This window comes from Quercus robur, chromosome 10, assembly GCF_932294415.1.
Source record: "Quercus robur chromosome 10, dhQueRobu3.1, whole genome shotgun sequence".
In the NCBI taxonomy this organism is placed as follows: domain Eukaryota; kingdom Viridiplantae; phylum Streptophyta; class Magnoliopsida; order Fagales; family Fagaceae; genus Quercus; species Quercus robur.
The window spans coordinates 40,953,804-40,975,467 of NC_065543.1; the positions used below are offsets into that span (position 1 = coordinate 40,953,804).

Sequence of the window (21,664 nt, forward strand, 5' to 3'; positions counted from 1 at the left end):
GTTGGTTTCCCCATAGGCATGAGTCCGAGGACCATACAAGGCCTTGGTTCTGTCCAAAACTTGTATTTTTTTCTTTTAAGTAGTTGGTTTCCCCATAGGCTTGAGTCCGAGGACCATACAAGGCCTTTGGTTCTGTCCAAAACTTGTATTTTTTCTTTTAAGTAGTTGGTTTTCCCATAGGTTTGAGTCCGAGGACCATACAAGGCCTTGGTTCTGTCCAAAACTTGCAGTTTTTCTTTTAAGTAGTTGGTTTCCCCATAGGCTTGAGTCCAAGGACCATACAAGGCCTTGGTTCTGTCCAAAACTTATATTTTTTTCTTTTAAGTAGTTGGTTTCCCCATAGGCTTGAGTCCGAGGACCATACAAGGCCTTGGTTCTGTCCAAAACTTGTATTTTTTCTTTTAAGTAGTTGGTTTCCCCATAGACTTGAATATGAAGACCATACAATGCCTTGATTCTGTCCAAAACTTGCAGTTTTTCTTTTAAGTAGTTGGTTTCCCCATAGGCTTGAGTCCGAGAACCATACAAGGCCTTGGTTTTGTCCAAAACTTGTATTTTTTCTTTTAAGTAGTTGGTTTCTCCATAGACTTGAGTCTGAGGACCATACAAGACCTTAGTTCTGTCCAAAACTTGTAATTTTTCTTTTAAGTAGTTGGTTTCCCCATTGGCTTGAGTCCGAGGACCATATAAGGCCTTGGTTCTCCGGCCCCACAAATATATTTTTATATATGTATATACTATATGGTATAAACATATAATATTAGTACATATTTAAATTGAGTTACTTGCTCAACAAGTTTGTTCAAAAACAAAATATTCACATTTGAACTTCTTATTAATAATTAGGTCTAAATTCTAAACTTGAACTAAAATATGGTTTGTTTGCTAAATAAAATAACATAAATAATTATTTTTTCTGAACCAACTCAAGTTTTTTTTTTTTTTTTTTAGGGGCAAGTTGTTCATACATATAATTGGATTTATTTGTTGTCAATTGTCATTAAGACTAATAAATAAAAGGCAATGTTTTATTTATTTATTGCACATAACTGTACACACACATATATATATATATATATATATTTTTTTTTTTAATTGAAATTGTGATTTTGTATACCGTTGTGTGCGCAACTGGTGTACACTAGTATTTAATATAATATTTACCCATAAATGAAAGGAAATGAGGAGTATGAGTTTTGGGCCGGGTTGTGTTAAATGGGTGGATCTTTCTGAATTTGACCCGGAACCTAAACCGAACATTCACAGGCAAAAAGAAGAAGAAAAAAAAAAGTAAAAAACCAGAAAGAACCCCAACGATTTGCTAAACTCAGAATTTGAGGAGAGAGAGAGAGAGAGAGAGAGAGAAGATGGAGACGTCGGGGCAGTGGTTACAGAAGGCGTTGGTGGATCTATGTCAAAGGATAGAAACGGGTTTGGGTTTGGGTATGGATATTGATATGATATCCGGGTTGGTCTCTTACTGTGAACTTGCTCATCCCCAAGACGCCAAAGAGTACCTGGACGTAAATCTCTCTCTCTCTCTATCTCTCTTTCCTATTATCTATTTCTTCTTGTTTACTTGCTTATCGGATTTCACCCTGTGTTATAATTAATGGGTCTTCTTCAAAATCTTTGCTTTCATTGAAATTATGATCAATTTTGGAACTCAACTTTTTTTTTTTTTTTTTTTAACTTGCTTATTGGATTTCACTCTGTGTTATAATTACTGGGTCTTCTTCAAAATCTTTTCTTTCATTGAAATTATGATCAATTTTGGAACCCAACTTTTTTTTTGAACAGGTTTGGTAATTTATTGGATATCATATTTTTAAGGCTTTGTAGGCATTGTTTTGATTAGAAGGAGTTCACAGTTAAATTAGTTCTTTAGTCATGATTGCCTGATACTTGTTTACATTTATTGGATATCTAAATGTTTACATTTTTATTAAATGTATCACCTGATACTTGTTTGAGATGGCAATTATAGAGACATGGGGGAAATGACTATTTTTTCTGAAGATTAATGCAATAATATTTGAAGAATCAATATTGGCAGAAAATGTCACTTAATTTCTTGTGACAAAATTCCAGTTCCTGCTATTTATCCTTATTTTTCTTTGGATGCTACATTATCAGATTCTTTTGTTGCTGCAGCTGTTGAAATTAAAAATTATGGTTTTCATTTTCCTATGCAGAATATAATTGGCCAGGAAGCGGGCAAAAGTGTTATAGATGAATATTTACAGCGGAGAGGCCACTCAGATGTCGGTAGCAGCACCCCAAATGTCCCAACTTCAAAATTACAAGCCTATGTCAAACCACGCTCTGATGAAGCATCTGTCAGTGGAACCAGGAAACCTAAAGCACCAAAAGTGGTTTCAGTCCCCAGTTCCCAGGCAGAACCAAAAAAACATATGGTGTCTAGTCATCAGGAAAACCAGGTCTCATCAGAGACTAATGAGTCAAGAACCATGCAGAAAGGGAACCAAGTTAGTTCTAAAAAGAAGAAAGCTGGGAAAGTTATTTCACTTGCAGAGGCTGCCAAAGGGTCAATCGTATTCCAGCAGGGGAAACCATGCTCATGCCAAGCTCGTCGCCACAAACTGGTCAGCAATTGTTTATCTTGTGGCAAGATAGTTTGTGAGCAAGAGGGAGAGGGCCCTTGCAGTTTTTGTGGTTCCCTTGTGCTGAAGGAAGGGAGCACATATGCTGGTCTAGATGAAAGTTTGCCTCTTCAATCAGATGCTGAAGCAACTGCTGAAGCTTATGCAAAGAGGCTTGTTGAATATGACCGGGACTCTGCAGCACGTACAACAGTTATTGATGACCAAAGTGACTACTATGAAATTGAGGGGAACAGTTGGTTGTCAAAGGAGGTAACTAGTTTCTTTCAATCTGTATAGTTGAATCATATAGTATTACACTAGTACTTTTGTGTACTTTGAATTCACTTCAATTAATATTTTTCTTCCAGGAAAAGGAACTTCTAAAGAAGAAGCAAGAAGAGATTGAAGAAGCTGAACGGGCCAAACGAAATAAAGTGGTTGTGACTTTTGACTTGGTTGGCCGCAAGGTATTAAATGCTTTACCAAACGGACTGTCTTATATTTTGTTATCAGTTGGATTTGTTGCTGCATGAATATATATTCAGCCAGTTGGATTTTGCACTAGCAAGACCTTTTCATTATTACTAGTACTGTATTCTTTTCAAATATCTATAATCATTTTTTTCCTTCTTTTTTTTTTTGGTGGGTAAGAAATCTACCAAGTTATGCTTTCTCACTAGTTCTTTTGCTTTCATATTTTATTATTATACCTAATTATGGAAATCTTGATCACCAGCTTTTGTTTTTCATTGTGCATACAATAGGTAACTCCCAATAGTTTATTACAGCTTTTGTTAATAGGCAGGTCACACACATACTCACACTTGAAATTGTTATTAGGGTCCTTTCTTTTCTTTGCCCATCTTGTTATAGATGCTTGTAAAACAAATTTCTCCCTTTCTTTCTTTCTTACTCTTTGACTCAGATCTACTAAATCTCAAGGTGTATTCTTTTTCTAATATAACAATGTTTTGCAGGTTCTTTTGAACGAGGATGATGTTTCAGAATTAGAATCAGAGAATAGAATATTACGGCCACCTGATGAACGAGAAGTGAACCGGATTAAACCAAACCCAACTCTTAGAGTCCAACCAGTCTTTGTGGACCCAGGCCCCAGTAAGAAGCCTGATAAAGGTAGACAACCAAACAAGGGCCTAACCAATGGCATATGCTTGGAGATAACAGGGAGGGTGCAGCACGATAGCAATGAATTGAAACATTTTATGAAGGACAAGCAAACTGAAACAGCTTCAAGTGGGAAAATTTGGCAAGTGCCATCAGTAAATGGGGGTCTGCATGCGAAAGATGATGGTGAATGTTCTCTAGATTATTATTGAGGTATATATATCCTGATTACTTGAAGTTTTGTGCTTTCTTTCTAACATGTTTCAATACAATGGCAAGAAAATTTTTCTGAAAAGGGTTACTGGGCATGCCAGTTTGATACCATGGTTCAATGTTGTTTTTGTGGACCTGAAAATAGATGAATGAAATACAAAAGTTTTGGAATGCCACTTTGCTTTAGTAATCCACCTTTCTCTCCATTGCATAAAATCTACCGGTATTTTCCAAATCTATAGCCACAAGTCCCAACCTATGAGGAAAGGGTGATAGAAATGACTTTCCCATTTTCCAAATAATATTTTGTTATAGAATAGGCATGTTTGGCATTGTATATAACCGGTAGTTGTACTACCATGATACAATCATAAAAGATTGATTTGTTAATACCAATTACCATGAGACAACACTTTTTATGAAGAAGGGCAATATGGTATGGCACTCCAGTTTTCCTCAGAAGAAATGGCCAACTACAATTCCTTAGTTACAGTACAAAGTATCTCCATATAATTTATAACATATGGTTGCATTAACCAATGAAGTATAACCAATGTTATGTGTTTTCAAAAACAATTAAATTCAATCTAGTTATGTGTTTGAAGCTAATTGGTATTGGTGATCGAATTTAATTGGAGAACCTAATGTATTGGCAGTACTGCAGCTAAAGAAAGAAACTCAAGAACGATATTAATCCATCTTATTCTTTTTTAGTCAAAATTATTTAACAAAAAAACTCAAGAACAAGATTAATTAAGTTATCTTATTATTGTTAGCCAAATTTTCCCTCAGACTAGTCTCTCTCTCTCTCTCCACAAGCAATTGCCATAGTTGTACCCTTTGATGTGGATCAAAATGAATCTTGAGAATCTAAGCACAAATCGGAAGGGTGATGCCCTCACTCGTGGTCCTACTCATTAGTGATTATGGTGAGATACATGAGAGCTACACAATTCGTAGTGCTTAGCTATGAAATGAGATCATTGTTGCCTTCAATCAAAACTCTACGGTCCTTGTCCCCACTACTTTGGAAGAGTCATGATCTAGACTTGTAATTATATATTTCTAGCAGGATTTTGATGTAGAGCTAAGAGAGAAGATGCTATCTTTGAGAAAAAATGTGAGAGATTTTGTAAATTTATGGTTTGTGAAAAAGAATGAGAGTTGAGATAGAAAATGCCCAAAAGAAAAAGGGAAAAGGTGTGTGAATATTATACAAATAAAATAGAGTGTTTGATGCAGTGTGTGAATAATGGATTAATTAAAATAAAAACAGAAAAGTGATTATCAAAATATATATATATATATAAGTAAGGAATTTTTGGTGGTTTATAAGATTTGTCATCTTGGAGGTGGATGTGAAATGAGTTCATGAAACAAAATGAAAAAACAATAAAGAATGTCATTTTGTTATTGTAGGTTATGGTTTAAAGATTTTTTAAAAGAAAAGCAGGACTGCGCAGCAGCAACGAAATGTGGAGATGGCCGAGTTGGTCTAAGGCGCCAGATTAAGGTTCTGGTCCGAAAGGGCGTGGGTTCAAATCCCACTCTCCACAATTTCTTTTTCTTTTTTTAAACTTCTTTTTTTTTTTTTTTTTGAAAGGGATAGACTTTCTCCACAATATTTTCGCAACGAATAGGTAGGTTCAAATTAAAACTATTAATAACATGCCACCTATGATTTGTTATTAAATTGTTGTGGATATAACACTTCTCTTTTGTTTGTTTTTATTGCTAATTATTTGGTATTATGAGGAAAAGTGGCAATAATTTTTTTTTTTTTAAATACGAAAGGGATGGACTTTCCCCACAACATTATCACTTATTTTTTGGATATGAAAGAGATAGATTTTCTCCACAACATTTCCACAATATTTTTGTAACAAATATTAGATGACATGTTATTATTTGTTATTATTGGTGAGTAAAAAAATAATTTAAATGGTGGATTTAAATTAAAACTAGTTAGTAATAATCTATCACCTATCATTTTTTATAAAATTATTGTGGACGTAACACTTTTCTTTTAATTATTTTACGGCTAATTATTCGGTATTATGAGAAAAAGTTGTAACAATTTTTTTTTTATATGAAAGAGGTAGACTATCTCGATAACATTTTTACAATATTTTCACAATAAATTATAAGTGACAAGTTATTATTTGCAGTTATTAGTGGATAAGAAAGTAATTTCAGAAGTGGACTCAAGTTAAAACCATAACAACCTCCAATTAGGATTTGTTGTGAAATTTTTGTGGGTGTAACACTTCTTTTTTCTTTACTCTTACCTCTAATTAAGTTATTATGAGGAAAAGTTGCAACAAATTTCGTGTGAAGAGTAAATTTGATCAGTGTTAGATCCCGTGCCATCGTGTTAGAAAAAAAAAACATTTTTGAAATTAGTTTCCATTAATGAAAATAAATTTTGGAACTTGGAATCCCGTTTTGATTCTTTTTTATTTTGAATCAAAGCCTTTCTTTTTTTTCTTTCTTTTTTATAAATTAAAAAATAAACTAAAGAAACCATTTATGAAATACGCTTAGAAAAATGTTTGAGAAAATTAAACCAAATGGGCAAACAGAGCTAGTCATCCTCTTGACTCATTCAATCCACCTGATTTTTTTTAAGCAAATGAAGCCCTCTTTCTTGTTTTTAAAACTTTCTTTAAGAGAATAAAAATGATTACGTGGACTTAATCAAAATGAGTATGATCATACAAGTTGAAAATTTGGTAAAATAACAACATCAAATTTTTGCCAAGAATCTTATAACTTGACGGAAATCTATTAAAATTTTCAAATCTCCTTTCTTATCAAATTATAAAGAATTTTTTAAAAAAATCGAATCTTTAGTACCAAATTTTGAAATTGTTAAAATGAAAATTTGGATATTTAACTTCTTTTTTTTCTTTCTAAACCATAAGTGTCATAAAATTACTCTACTTATATAAAAGTGTAAAAACACACTTCTATTAATAACTTGCCTTATTCCAATCAAATTACATGTGCTCAGATTTTTTTTTTTTAAATAGAATACTTTCTATTAATCTCAATTTGGGATTGATATTTTTTCCAATCACGGAGTTTTGAGGATGTTGAGTATCCTAAAATTACTCAACTTCTATAAGTTAAAAACACGCATCTATTAATAATATCAGTAGATAAAACTCATTATTATTGGTCCAAGGATTATTCTTTAAAAAAAAATTATTTCTAAGTGTGGCATGCGTGATTGAAGGCTTTAATAGTTCGAGGAATAGTAATTTACTAATGATTTTTTTTTAAGATTTTGTCATGTGAATTTTTTCTCATAGAATAAAAATATATTTTTTAGTTAAGTAACCATATAATTGTATCTTAAAAGGGAAATATAAAGAATAATACCTAAAATATTGTATCTAAGTTTTATCATTTACTAATTTTATTTTATAAAAAATAAATAAAGTGAATAATCCATAATAATCAATATCAAGTAGCAATGATTACTATTTAGCAAAGAATAAAAAAATAAAAAATAAAAAGGTCAAAAGCAGAACTGTTTGGAAACTGAATTGGCACAGTATAATTGGCCAATTGGAAAAACAAATCCTCCTCTGCATTGAAACCATCGGATCAGATGAGTCCTTAACTAACCCAAAGAACTTAGATTGGATAATAAGCCAAGGAAAGAGAGAGGGAGAGAGTCAGAGACAGAAACAGAGACACATGCAAAAACAAAAAAAACCCATCACACGCACGACTCTGTCTCTGTTCTTTTGAGAGAGAGAGAGAGAAAATTGAGTGAGACCCCGCCTCTACAATCTCATCTCCTTTGCAAAATTTCAGCACTTACCCACAATTCTATACACATTTTCACACTCTGAAACTTAATCTATTTTTCTCTGCCTCTTCTCTCTCTCTGTTTTTCTTGCTTGGGTTATGGATTGTGAGAGATGAGAATGTGAATCTGATTTGACTTGGTACACAAAGATTGCGAATTTCTTGACTTTCTAAGATCTTGAAGCCTTCTGGGTCTTTGATTCAGATCTGTGTTTGCAAAAAAAATCATTTTTTTATAAAGGTTATGATCTTAAACTCTACAACTTATAATACCCTGTTTCGTTTTGGTGTTTTAATTATTGGAATCTCAGTATGCTCTGTCTTTACTTTTTGCTTTGAATTTGTTATTGCTGATTCATCTGTTTGGTTGCAGAGAAAACTTAATTGATCAAAAGAAAGAAAGAATTGAATGTTATTGAATGTTTTCTATTTGTTTTCCAATTAATGATAAATCCAGATAGAGTTAAAGCATTCCAAAAGCTAAAAGTTCGTTTTGCTCAGCTAAATGGGAAACTTTGGATGAAATATCAATGATCCATTTTTAGAGTGATAACAATGAAGACCCAATATCGATTTATATCTTTTTTTTCGTTAATGATATCCTCAGATTTGTTTGTGTGCCAACACGAGTAGTGATGCTTGATTGCTTGTGCTTCTATCTTTGATTGATGCAGCTCTCAAAGCTGCAATAAAAATAGTATGCTGAGTTTTATATTCTTGAATTGAGATTCTTTTTTAATTACATGACATAAAGCATACCCCTTCTTTCGTGGCCATTTGTTACAAATTTTATTTTGGAATAAAATTGTTCAATGTTGTAGGATTTGATAATTTGTGAGATCCAAAAATTCACATTTGTGCACAGACAGGTGAATACAAAATAATTTAGGGGTGGGCTTTGACTATGAATTAATCAAATTAGGAGAAACTTTTTCTTTCTATATTTATGCACACACACACATACCTCCAAATTTTGCAGATTGTCCATGTTTTAAGCCCTAAGGGTGACCTTAACACACTACTCTAATATATAAGCTCCAATATGAGTTCACTAATTTTGGAGAAATATGGATGTGAGAAATCACCTTTTCTTTCTATCTGATATATTTAATTTCTTCTATATTGTATATGTATCAATCATTTATGTCCTTTCATTGATTTAGACTTTCTAAATACTATATATATTTCAGGTACATCATGGCGACAAAAGGGAACTCAGGAGACCATAGAAGTAGGGGTTCAATGTCAATTTTCATTGTTATTGGTTTGTGTGGTTTCTTCTACATATTGGGAGCATGGCAGCGTAGTGGTTTTGGAAAGGGAGACAGCATAGCCCTGGAGATCACCAAACAGTCAGACTGCAGTATCCTCTCCAATTTAAATTATGAGACCCATCATGGTGGTGATGCAGGGACAGTTGATGAATCTGAAGGAGAAGCCAAGGAGTTCAAGCCATGTGATGATCGCTACATTGATTACACACCCTGTCAAGATCAAATGCGGGCAATGACATTCCCCCGAGAAAATATGAATTATAGGGAACGCCATTGCCCTCCTGAGGAAGAGAAGCTGCATTGCCTCATTCCAGCACCCAAAGGATATGTGACTCCATTCCCATGGCCCAAGAGTCGCGACTATGTGCCTTATGCAAATGCACCTTATAAGAGCTTGACAGTTGAGAAGGCTGTTCAGAACTGGATTCAATATGAGGGCAATGTTTTTAGGTTCCCTGGTGGAGGCACGCAGTTTCCTCAAGGAGCAGATGCATATATTAATCAACTTGCATCTGTGATCCCATTTGACAATGGGATGGTTAGAACTGCTTTAGATACAGGCTGTGGGGTAGGTTAAATTTATAAAACGTCCTTGTTTGGCTTTATCTGCTATTTTGTAGATCCCCATAATCTTTTATTCACTCATATTCTTTCCCTTATTGATGCATACACCTGCTCATTGATTGTCATCTTAATGTAATTTTTAAGATTTGTGGGTTCTTTTCATTTGCAATGCTACATACTTAATATGATCTTCTTCTTCCTTTAATTTGTTGAACTTATCTTCATCTCATTTATTATGTGATTAATTCTCCTTCTCATATTTTATATAGTCTATTGAGCTTATATTTGTATATATGGCTTAAATTAATTTGTATTATAGTTGATTGATTGCTAATGGATCATGGTTAGGTTGCAAGTTGGGGTGCATACCTGTTCAAGAAAAATGTTTTGGCCATGTCATTTGCTCCAAGGGACTCTCATGAAGCACAAGTTCAATTTGCTTTGGAAAGAGGTGTGCCAGCGGTTATCGGCGTTCTTGGAACCATAAAGTTGCCATATCCAGATAGATCCTTTGACATGGCACATTGTTCCCGGTGCTTGATTAATTGGGGTTCAAATGGTAAGAATAATTACAATATAGTTTGATGTGTTGTATGCCAGGAAGCCATTAGCACGGGGCAAGTGCAATACAAGATACCTTTTTGATGCTACATTATTAAATTATTTGTTAGACCTAATTATGCATAAGTCCAGCTGGACCTCCTTGTCTCTGCGGAGGCTGCCATTATAGAAAAAAGTTTGGCTCCGAAATGGTTTGGAACTATCTTCCTCCAATCTACTACATGGTAATTGAAGAGACCATCCATGTGTAGTTTTTTTGGTCACATAACTTTTTTAATGAATCATATGACTTGTTTAAATACATGAATAGTTTTATAATTCGCCACATAATGGGTTGAAATTTAGAAAAGATAGCTTCGAACTGGTGTGGAGCCAAACTTTGGCTGCCATTACATATCAATTTTGAATTCTTTGAAGCCAGCAACTTAATCTCAGGCCAGCTTATGATGACCCTTATACTTCCTTGATGCAGAATCCCAAAGGACTATTTCAAGATAAAAATTACTTGCTTTCTGAAAGATTTATGTAAATTGACAAATGATTTGTTATTTTTTAGATGATTTTTTTTTCTTTTTTTCTTTTTTTCTTTCCACTTTAGTATCTAAAATCACATACAGGTACTGAAACTTATTTCTAACATAATTATTTGACTCTTACAGATGGAATGTACATGATGGAAGTTGATCGAGTTCTTAGACCCGGTGGTTATTGGGTGCTTTCTGGTCCACCCATCAACTGGAAGGTCAATTACCAAGCATGGCAGCGTCCTAAAGAAGAACTTCAGGAGGAACAAAGGAAGATTGAAGAGATTGCCAAAAGTCTTTGCTGGGAAAAAAAGCATGAGAAGGGTGAAATTGCCATCTGGAGGAAAAGAATAAATTATGATAATTGCCGTGATCAAGACTCTCAACCTACAATGTGTGAATCTGGAAGTGGTGGTAATGTCTGGTATATCTCTCTCTCTCACAACAAACTTGTTAAATGTTATTGGACTAACAAATAAATGTGTCTGGAAAAGTTAGATGCACCCAAGTTAGACAAACAAATTTTTTGCTGCAATATAGATAAAACATTCTTAACTCTTGAAGAAAAATGTACGTAATCAGTTTCCAGTGATGTACTTACACTCCTATAACTTCTTCCATAGCTTGTTTAAATAATAATAAGACATCATTTCAGTGTTGTACTTCTTACGCTTGTGTTGCCTTTTGTTTCTATGAGTTTTGTGAATTTGGAAAGTGAACAAGAGGATAGTTGGATGACTTGGTATATGCATTAAGTAGATTCTAAATTATATTTGACATATTTTTAAAACAAAAGTTTTGGGGTGCAAAGTTTTTGTATATTTGTAAAATATGTAATTGAAAAGATTTGAGAATTTGTAGTTGTTCAAAATAAGGCCCCCCCCAACCCCCCCCCCCCCCCCCCCCCCCCTTCTCCCCCATGCACCCAAATCTATTATATCATTAATTAGGTTTTAAATGTATCATTACTTTTAACAATAATCTAGAAAGTCTTGTAATTTTGCTCTGGAAAATCTGTCTTCTGTTGCGATTCTAGGTACAAGAAGATGGAAGGATGCGTAACTCCTTATCCTGAGACTACAAGTGCAGATGAAAATGCCGGTGGAGAATGGAAACCATTTCCAGAGAGACTCAATGCTGTTCCTTTCAGAATATCTAGTGGATCCATTCCTGGAATATCTGTTGAGGCGTACCAGGAGGACAACCAATCATGGAAGAAGCATGTCAATGCTTATAAGAGGATCAACAAAATCCTTGACTCAGGGAGGTATCGTAACATTATGGATATGAATGCTGGTCTTGGAAGCTTTGCTGCTGCTCTTGAATCACCCAAGTTGTGGGTTATGAATGTTATGCCTACAATAGCTGAGAAAGACACTCTGGGTGTTATATTTGAGCGTGGATTGATCGGCATATATCATGATTGGTAATTTCTGGGACATATCTCCTGTTTTGTCATTGCTTGTAAATGTGATTGGTTAAAAACTGGATTATTTGCTTATGGGCATGAGCATAAATTACTTAGCCCATCAAGGGGGAATTCCCTTGGATTACCCAACAATTGGTTTCGATGGGTGGGGTCAGTTGCTCATAGGTTTGACTGACTAAAGGCTATAGTCCAAAGGGCTCTTCTTTTGAAAGGTTTTCTACATTAATTTTTTTTTTAAAGGACTTGATTATTGGTTATTAAAGAACGCATATGTAAATAAGCTTTGCTTTTATTTATCCAAAAAAAAAAAAGCTTTGCTTTTATAGTAATCTTGATGATTCCTTTCCTACCATGTGTCCAATTAGATTTGGGGAGCAAAGTGCTAAGCAAAAAAATAAGCCCCTTTCCCTACTATTTGGCCAGTCACAACAACCATTTTTTTTCCCAGTTTTCTCTATCCAGGGACCATACTTTTATACTAAATCATAAGCAAACATGTTCTTCCTTACTACCTTTAACCTAGCCTGATCTGGTTTTTATCCTTGAAGCACCTTGACCTTGAATCATAACACTCCTCTCCATGTTACTGTTGTAGCAGCTGTTATTAGTTGGACAATGGCTCTCATTGTTTTCCTGAATGGTGCTGACTCCACTTTTCAATCTTCCTTGTTAATTCTATCCCTTTTCTTGCGAGTTTATCCTTCATATCATCTTCATGTCAGCCACACGTTCTATGAACAGTTTGATTTTAACTCTTCACCACTATCTCATAAAAGCTTTCCTGGTCAATTAGCTGCATTTGATTTTTCGCCTTCAGTTTGACAGCCTTCTTAAGATAATATATATCACAAATTTTATCATCTTCATGTCAGCCACACATTTTATGAACAGTTTATTTTAACTGTACACCACTATCACATAAAAGCTTTCCTGGTCAATTAGCTGCATTTGATTTTTCCTGTTCAGTTTGACAGCCTTTTTAATACTATATATATATATATATCACTTTTTTCTCCTGTTTCTGAATGATTGTACCCATGTAATGAATTAGGAATTACGCTTCCTTTAGTATCCCATAGTCTCAATCATTTTTTCTTACTTCAACAACTTCTAACAAATTAAATCACATTTCATATATTTATTCTAAGTCATACTTCTTTTACATTACTACACGATTTCTGTTACTCAAGCTGAGTTTCAACCTCACATTGGCTTTATTAATTATGCTTTTCATAATTTTTTTGGGATTTAGTGAGTGATTGACCTGACATAGTCATCAATTGTAGATTTTGACTGAATTCTGGACAGTAGATGTGTATTTATATTTTAGGATAAATTGATGTGCACTTCTTGAGCTCAATATATTTGTTTATTGGTTGTCATTACAATAGTAAATGTTCTCCTCTGTATTTGGTGAAAAGAAAAAATATAGACAATACAGAGTTTGGTATAGGTGTGTCATTGAGCTCTATATATTCATAAACAGGATTCTTTCTGATTATTTAGGAAGATCCATGACAGTTATCATTGCCATTCCATTTATCAAGGGAGAAATTTTGCATTGGTTTAAGTTCTGATTGATTGCTATACCATCTTTTGTACAAGGTACATTGTAAATGTCTATGCTGTAGTGGATTAGATAATTTTTTCTCTGATTTTAGTAAGGTGGACAAGAAGATACCTATGAAGTATTAAAAGGAATCGGGTAGATGGTTTTGGAAATAAAATTAATCTCTATTTCCATATACAAAAATTTTGAATTTTTTCTGTTCTTTGACAATCCTCCAACCTCCCAAGTTCCAAGATATTAAATCCCCTAGGTTGCTAAAGAAAGTCAAATAACCTTTGGTTGAAGTCCTCAGTCCAGGTTCATGGAGGAGAAACAAGACCAGGGGAGAGCATCTATGTGCTGGAGAACTAGTTTCTATAATTGAAACTGAGAAAGAGGTTTTGGCATGGTTAGGGAATAAAGCAAATTAAGGAATAAAAGCTCTGTGAAAAGTTAACACACTGCAGAACTTGGATTATTTCTAGAATAAAATCTCAATTTATTTATTTATTTCTGGGGTTTAAACATTACTATCTGGGGTTTTGCCAGCCAGAAGATTCAACCAATTTATTTTTTAAGTTGAGTAAAGGATGTCAGGATCTAAGAAGTAGTGTTTTCAAGAAATCTCATTGGGCCCACATTCAATTCAGTGTTTTTGATAATCTATGGCACTTATCTAAGTTGATCGCTTATTAAGTTGCCATTATTTCCTTTCTGCTCACTGCAAGATCACATTGATAGGGCTTTTTTCTGCTTAGAGTTGAGATAGTTGAATGTATTTTATGGAAAATCATTTATTTTATTTGACTGGGAATTGTTTTTATCCATTGAAAATTGATAAAAAATGTAGAGTGATTTGTTGTTTTTGGGCAATCAAAGCTGAAATTGATGCTTACTTGCTTCCATATTTTCCTATGTTACTTCTTAGACACCTTTCTATGTTCATAATCTCTCTCTATTTTCAACCAGGTGCGAAGCCTTCTCCACGTATCCTAGGACGTATGACCTTATTCATGCAAATGGTGTTTTCAGCTTGTACAAGGATAGGTAAGACTTTTTTGACTCTAATTACTTTATTCTGATGGAATGAAAGCCTTCATTATTTGCAATATTGATATAAATCATACTAGGAGTAGGCACCATGTGTTTGGTGAAATTAAAACTTTGTTTTATTGGAAATTATTAAAAAGAAAAAAGAAAAAGAAAAAAAAGAAGATGAAATGGTTTACCCATGGATACTAAATTAAAGTTCAATCACATTACTATTAGTACAACCATAAAAATTGGCTTAGGCATGTAGAGTCAGCCTTGTAACAAGAATCACTTTAGGGATGACAATGGCCTTGCCATCAGTTCATGTTGATCTTCCTAGATGTGGGATTCACTTTCCTGTATATGGGCTGCTTTTCAAATCTAAACTGATGCAGGTGTGATGCGGAAGATATTCTTCTAGAGATGGATCGTATTCTACGGCCTGAAGGAGCTGTTATATTCCGTGACAAAGCTGATGTTCTAATCAAGGTGAAACGAATTGTGCAAGGAATGAGGTGGAATACAAAAATGGTGGATCATGAGGATGGTCCTCTTGTTCCAGAGAAGATATTGTTTGCTGTCAAACAATATTGGGTTGCAGGTCAAAACGTATCTTCACACTGAAAGAAAAGATTTAGAGGGAAGTTTCAATGCGATTATAGAAGGAAATGGCACCATTTATGATAAAAATTCAAGGAATTTATTCATACCAACCCACGGGCGTTCATGGAAGTAGCAAAGCTGAGGAGTGAGACTATTGTGGGAGCTATTGCTGGTTCAATTGAGTTTTTCTGTGATAGATATAGGATATTGATAGGAGTTATTAATTTTTTAATGTCCATGTTAATTTTCCCTTTTAGATTTTAGTTATTGAATTACTGTCATCTCCCTTTGAATATCTCACAGCTGATATTAAGCTTCAGGCTCAGACACCAGAATGGAGCCTAATTTTGGCTTTAGCATGTCCTGCCAGTTTATAAACAGATTTTGAGGTTTTACCTAATGTATTATTGTGTTTAATTTATTCATTCAGTTTAAATATTTATTGCATTGATCAATTCGGCATATATGCACTAGTGAGGAAGAGAGAGTTGATTTAAGTGACTTTGGATAGAATAGAATGGTGAAAAAATTACCTGTGACCAACCATGATTAATATTTTAAGAATCTGTAGTTGTCCACAAAGCTTTTGAACCGAGGCTTGGTTGTTGTACTAATTCGGTTTAGATATATGATCCTTGAATTAATTGTCCATTTTATATCATCCCTGAATTAGTTGTCATAAAGATGGAGCTAAAGTAACTATAAGAACCCCCCACCCAGTAAAGGCTAAAGGGTATGGGGATCTGACCCTAAATTCAAATCCAACAGAGGGGAGCAGATATAAGTAAGGCCATATGTGGACCAGGTTCCTAGCAATTTGTTTAATGGAAATTTAATGGGATTTGAGGTGACTAGTAGCTTCCTGAATATGTGAGAAAGAGAGAGAAATTGGGTTATAATCTGCTTTCTTTATTACCCATTCCTCAATATTTTAATGCAGTGCTCACCGAGTTGCAAGGAAACTGATAGTGACAAATAATCTATACGATAATAATGAAAAAATTCATCAGAAATAATCAAGCTAACTCTTCCTAAAGGCTAGGAAGTCTTTATTTGATAAAATCTATGGCGAATTAAGGAATTCAACCAAATCTACATCACTTAACCATCTTATCCAACCCAGTTTCCACCAAGCTGAGAAGACTCATGCTCTCCAACTGCAAACCATGACTCCTTGTTTCAAGCAATCATCCAAACTTGTCTAAATCATAACATAGAACATCAATCTCAAAAATTATATGTTTCTGACCTTTAGAATTGGCAAAACTTCTGCAATTTAGTCTAGTATGCTAGACTTGAAGTTTCTTCCTTGATGGCTCTAAGAAGTAACAACAGTGAGCACAATCAACAGTAACATCAATTGCCCAAGCGTGGATCAAAGATGCTACAATGTGAATATGAAGAAGTAATAAGACTTACGAAACTAAATCCAGATGCGTATTCGTAGAAGTTATGTTAGTAGGAAAAGTTGTCAAGGGGCTTTCCGAGGAAAATAACAAAAATGAAAAAGGTTTGGATTAATTTATTAACCACATGTGGTATTTTTCAAGTATGATGCTATGCTCATGGATGATAAGGAGAGTTTCCAACATATGCCCGGTAACTTTAACAGATCATCAATGTGCATCTGTCTATAATTGGGGTTTGTAATTATGAACGTTCATACAACAATCAAGTCTTGGTTCAAAAATTTTGAGGTCCGCTATAGAATCTTAATAGACTAATTAGAGTTGGCCACATGAATTCTATTCTCTATTCATAATAGACCGACTAAATTAGGATTAAGATTAATGATACAATTTAGCTCCCAGGTCAATAATCAAGTTCAATGAAATGATCAACAACCAATCAAATCATGGACTTTTAACATTGTTCATTTGCTAATGAAATGGCATGTGAAAAACAAATTAGGCACTCTTTTTATTCTCGTTTAGACCCTTGCCATCCCATAGGCAAAGCCTCTTGAGCAAATGGTCAACCTGCAAACCACCTCTATGGATGATGTCTATAGATCATGATTCGAAGAGTACATAATCAAATCTACTTGAACAGTAGCGATCATTTCCAAAGTGTTGGAATCAAGTTAATACCACTATTAAGATATTAGTGGATTAATGAAAAATATTAAGGCATTATTTTCATCTAGTGAAAGAAATAGGCAATATATTTCCAGTCAAGCTCCAAGGAAGTAGGACCCAAATCCTTCCATATTGTGCCCTCCAAAAGCCTACATATAGAAATTTGTTTCCAAGAAAGCAAGTGATCTCCAAGCCTTCCTCAAATAAAAAATTTCTGTTATACCACAAACACCATATCATATGTTTGTCTCAGCTTTAAAATACTATAAAGCTCCTTGTCATTGAAAAGTCTCTTTGTCCATTTTGTGCTGTCATCCCCACAAGCTTCTTAGGAAAATTTCAAGCTCCTCAATCGACCGCTCCACTACCATGGAAAACAGCAAGAGTCTTTGCAGTACTGCTGCCTTTTCTTCTAAACACAGCACAGATGGAGATAGCTGTGTACTTAAGCTTGCCAAGTTAGTTCAGCATCCTCCTCCTGCCATTACTTCAAGCCAAACTACTCCCTTTCCGGTATGCTTAGGGAGAAACAAGGCAGAAGACGGTGAAATCAGTGTCTTTGGCGCTGAAAGATACTTCAACATGAAACTGGAGAATGACAGTCTAAGAACTATTATAGACAGTCAAGCAAATAAGCATGGGCTTAAGAAAGATAACCGCAATGATCTTCACTACAGGAGGCCTAAGCCTAAGAGCAGGCCAGGAACTCCAAGCATAAGTTCTGATGCAAGTTGGAATAGCCAAACCACTTTATTGCAAAGTGCCCTCAGGAAACCATCCCAATATATGGACAAGAAGGTAAATGAAAAGATGCATTTTTCTGGTTTCATCTGCAGTTGGTCTTGTTCAGATAAGAAGTCAATTGATATTCACAAGAATAATATTGAGCATGAAGTGAAGCAGGGCAAAGAAGTCAGGAAAAAAGCAATTCAGTTTGATCTCAATCCTGTCATTTTGGACAGAAGATTAAACCGGTTCCAACCACGATTTCAGGCGAAAGATGAGCTTCATTGCACAAGTTTTGAAAGGTCAGAGAGAGAAAAGAATGTTTCACTCCCTATTTCAAGTTGTAGGGTGCAAAATTTGACAGCTAAATCACAGTTGGAAGTGGAGAAGATCATAAGAGAAGAACCACGAATGTCGCTTGAGGTGTTTGGCTCCCATATGATACAGAAGGATGACATTGCAATGAACTTAGAGGGGAAACTCTCCATGCTAACTTGGGATGCTATTCCAGAAGTCCAAGACTTTTCCACTAGTTCTGTCACTGGAGGAGTGCATGAAGATTTGGGGAGTGATTCTAGTTCAGATCTCTTTGAGATAGAGAACCTATCCTGCACTGAAAAGCCTTTGTTCACAAGGCAAGCATCTGATGGCATGTCTAGCTGTATGACCTCCACCACCAAGTATGAACCAAGTGAGGCCAGCATTGAGTGGAGTGTGGTCACAGCCAGTGCTGCTGATTTCTCAGTTGTCAATACAGGCTATGATGAAAAGAAACTGGAAGTAAATACTAAGCTTTCTGGTGTAGCCAAAACCAAATCCTTAGTGGACAAGGATGTGCAAAAATGTCGTCCAAGAGGACTACCGAGTTGTAAGAGTCAAAAAGCACTCAATGTTGTTGAAACTGCATATAGGACTAATGAGAAGGCAAAATCTGAGTCAATACAGCATCAAAGGTTGGATTCCTCTGTGTCAGTTGGGAAGCTACAGCATGAGACTAAGGTGAAAGATATTTGAGTTCTCATGAGTGCAACAGTACTATTGTCTCAAGAAATATCTCCCCTTTTGCAATTTGCATGTGTATCACTGTTTTATGCTGTAGCGAATAAGAAAACGAAAGGTGTTTTTTTTAGAGGAACACTGTTGAAACTTTTCTTGTATATTATGATTATATAGAAATCATGCAATTATGTTAGATCTGAGATATACTCTTTATGTACTAATGTATCCATTTCATATGTACTCCACTCCACATATGAACCAAATTTCTCTCTAGTGATGAAACAAAGCACCTTGTCCATAGCTTTTGTGTCTTTTAAAGTCACAACATCCTGAAGAGATAAAAAGAGAGATGGATTTGTCAAGGAATTGGACTGAAAATAGATTAGTAGACCACAAATATTTTTTACCATATATCCTTGTCCAACCCCTTTCCTTCCTTCAAATGTTCAACTTTTGTATTTGTATGTTCTCTTGATTTACAACCTAGGGGGTTCATTTCTGTTTTGGAGCTTCTCTTTTTTAATTGCCAAACAAATCTGCCTTTGGCCAAGCACATTTGGTCATTTATGAGCCTACAATTCTAGAGCTTTGGGTTTGCTTGTACCTATCTTGACTAAGACTTCACAAGGCCCTAACAATGGAAAGCCACATTTTCCTTTCCATTGCTTTGGGTCTCATCCATTCTTAATTCTTTATAGCAAACTGACTGGTGCATATTAAAGAAACCCCCCCCCCCCCCCTTGGTTTTCCAAGCAATAATGGTTCAATAGCCATGAGTAAAGAAGGTAGCAATTTATGTGGTATCTAAAGAATTTAAAATAACTAGACCTTTCCAGGAGTTTTCTTCGTTTGAAATGTTGATATCTTTGCATACAACAAAGCACCAATTTGTGAACATCAGGTATCATATGAGATGGTATCATATTTTTAACAATTGATTGAAGGATTGGAATACTCAATAAACATAGCATGCATTCAGATGATAGGAACTGTTAAGGAATGTTGCCCGGTGATACGTTCAAATCATGACTGTCAAGTAGTTATTTATGCATGCCCAAGTTGGTTAGCTACATTCAATTCTGTAACTATCTTACAACCACAGTGGATCCCATGGCCTCTTCTCTCCCTTTCATCCCACAGAAACTAGGTTGGGAATCAAGTAAACATTTCTGTAACAAAGTTTTGACTAATCTTATCAACCACTAATGGAATTATTGGATCAATACAGTGAATTCTCTGTACAACTAGAAGTTGATTTAACAAGCAACATAGTCAAGCTTTGGATTGAAGGGATATATGATAAAATGAACATCCAAAGCAGAAATTGTCTACATGACTGGTTTGATCTTTTGCTGGCATGACTAGACCTGAGAGGCAATAGTGCCAAACTGCATTAGATTAGATTCATTTGAAAAAAAACTATATAGTCTTTAAGGATTGGATTAAACTATCACAAATAGATAACTTCAAATTAGCAAAAACAAAGTTGTGATGCAATGCCATGTTGATCATTTTGTTATGCGGCTTATATATTAAACAATATAGAACATCTCACATATTGTAGTGTGGATATGCTAAGATTATGCATTTATTAGCTATTAATTCTTGCTTAACAAATTGTATAGTAACCAGTAACCAATTCATGTTGACAAGAGCCCCTAGATATTAAAGAGTAAGGTGACCATGTGCATGATGTGACAAAGAGCTAAAAAGTGAAGGCAGATAAGCCCCATAAATGCACATTGAGGGGCAAGAATTTTCCCATCACTCCCAATCTTAAAAGATGGATACTGAAAATTGATGTGAGAGAGAAATTATTTGTGTCATGAAACAAGATAAAAACACAGGTACCCCATAATGGATTAGGAATGTTGTGAAGGGACCAATTGGGTTTGGTTCATATTAAAGCAAAACTGTGGAGGATCATACTAATAGTGTTGCTATGGACCACCAAGAAGGAATAAGGATAGCCATCCATTGGAGGAACATATTTCATTATTAAAATCTGCATTTGTAAAATTAAGATGGAATTTTCTAGGATCCCACCAATCTACTTGGTCGAACATGCACTATAGCTTGAAACACTTTAAAAAAGTATTGTCTGTTTGTGATTGGAAACAACATAGATCCAATGCAATTATACTTTGAGGAATGTTTTTAGGAAATACATCTTAGACATGGAGCTTGTGTGAACCATAAAGAATGTCCCACCAATGAACCTAAAAGGAAGCATATCCAAGACATTAGTGGAACTATGAGGGGATTAATTAAATTAAAGACCATGTAATTTTCATATATTTTTTTAATCCAACCAAGCCATATAAAATTTTGAGGCACGAAATAATCAAATTGTTGTAAATTTTGAGTGGAGTTGTGATGTGTCTTTATGTTAGAACCTATTTCCCTCTCTCTTGTGTGTGTATGTGTTTGTTTCTAAAAAAAAAAAAAAACTTACAAAAAAATAAAACTTAATCAGCAGTTGCACTAAAATCTCATTTTCTCTCTCTCGTGTGTGTTTATTTTAAAAAAATAAAAATAAAGGTTGCACTAATGTATTTTTTT

At 34.6% G+C, this 21,664-nt stretch overlaps 3 protein-coding genes and 1 non-coding gene across 4 annotated transcripts; all 4 read left to right on the top strand.

Moving 5' to 3' along the window:
• Positions 1–1,284: 1,284 nt before the first annotated feature.
• LOC126702502 (uncharacterized) lies at positions 1,285–4,120 on the top strand. Its single transcript, XM_050401206.1, has 4 exons — positions 1,285–1,523; positions 2,196–2,876; positions 2,975–3,073; positions 3,584–4,120. Exons 1-4 carry the CDS (start codon positions 1,368–1,370, stop codon positions 3,941–3,943), a joined length of 1,296 nt encoding a protein of 431 aa, XP_050257163.1. The 5' UTR covers positions 1,285–1,367; the 3' UTR covers positions 3,944–4,120.
• A 1,299-nt stretch (positions 4,121–5,419) lies between these two features.
• Positions 5,420–5,500, top strand: TRNAL-AAG (transfer RNA leucine (anticodon AAG)). The gene has a single exon. It is a non-coding gene; the product is annotated as a tRNA-Leu (tRNA).
• Positions 5,501–7,561: 2,061 nt separating this feature from the next.
• On the top strand, positions 7,562–15,720 carry LOC126703548 (probable methyltransferase PMT2). The gene is made up of 7 exons (XM_050402507.1): positions 7,562–8,004; positions 8,954–9,605; positions 9,950–10,160; positions 10,822–11,110; positions 11,723–12,112; positions 14,634–14,711; positions 15,092–15,720. Exons 2-7 carry the CDS (start codon positions 8,961–8,963, stop codon positions 15,318–15,320), a joined length of 1,842 nt encoding a protein of 613 aa, XP_050258464.1. The 5' UTR covers positions 7,562–8,004; positions 8,954–8,960; the 3' UTR covers positions 15,321–15,720.
• Positions 15,721–17,548: 1,828 nt separating this feature from the next.
• Positions 17,549–19,402, top strand: LOC126703549 (protein PHYTOCHROME KINASE SUBSTRATE 3). Its single transcript, XM_050402508.1, has one exon. It carries the CDS (start codon positions 17,747–17,749, stop codon positions 19,115–19,117), a length of 1,371 nt encoding a protein of 456 aa, XP_050258465.1. The 5' UTR covers positions 17,549–17,746; the 3' UTR covers positions 19,118–19,402.
• Positions 19,403–21,664: the final 2,262 nt, after the last annotated feature.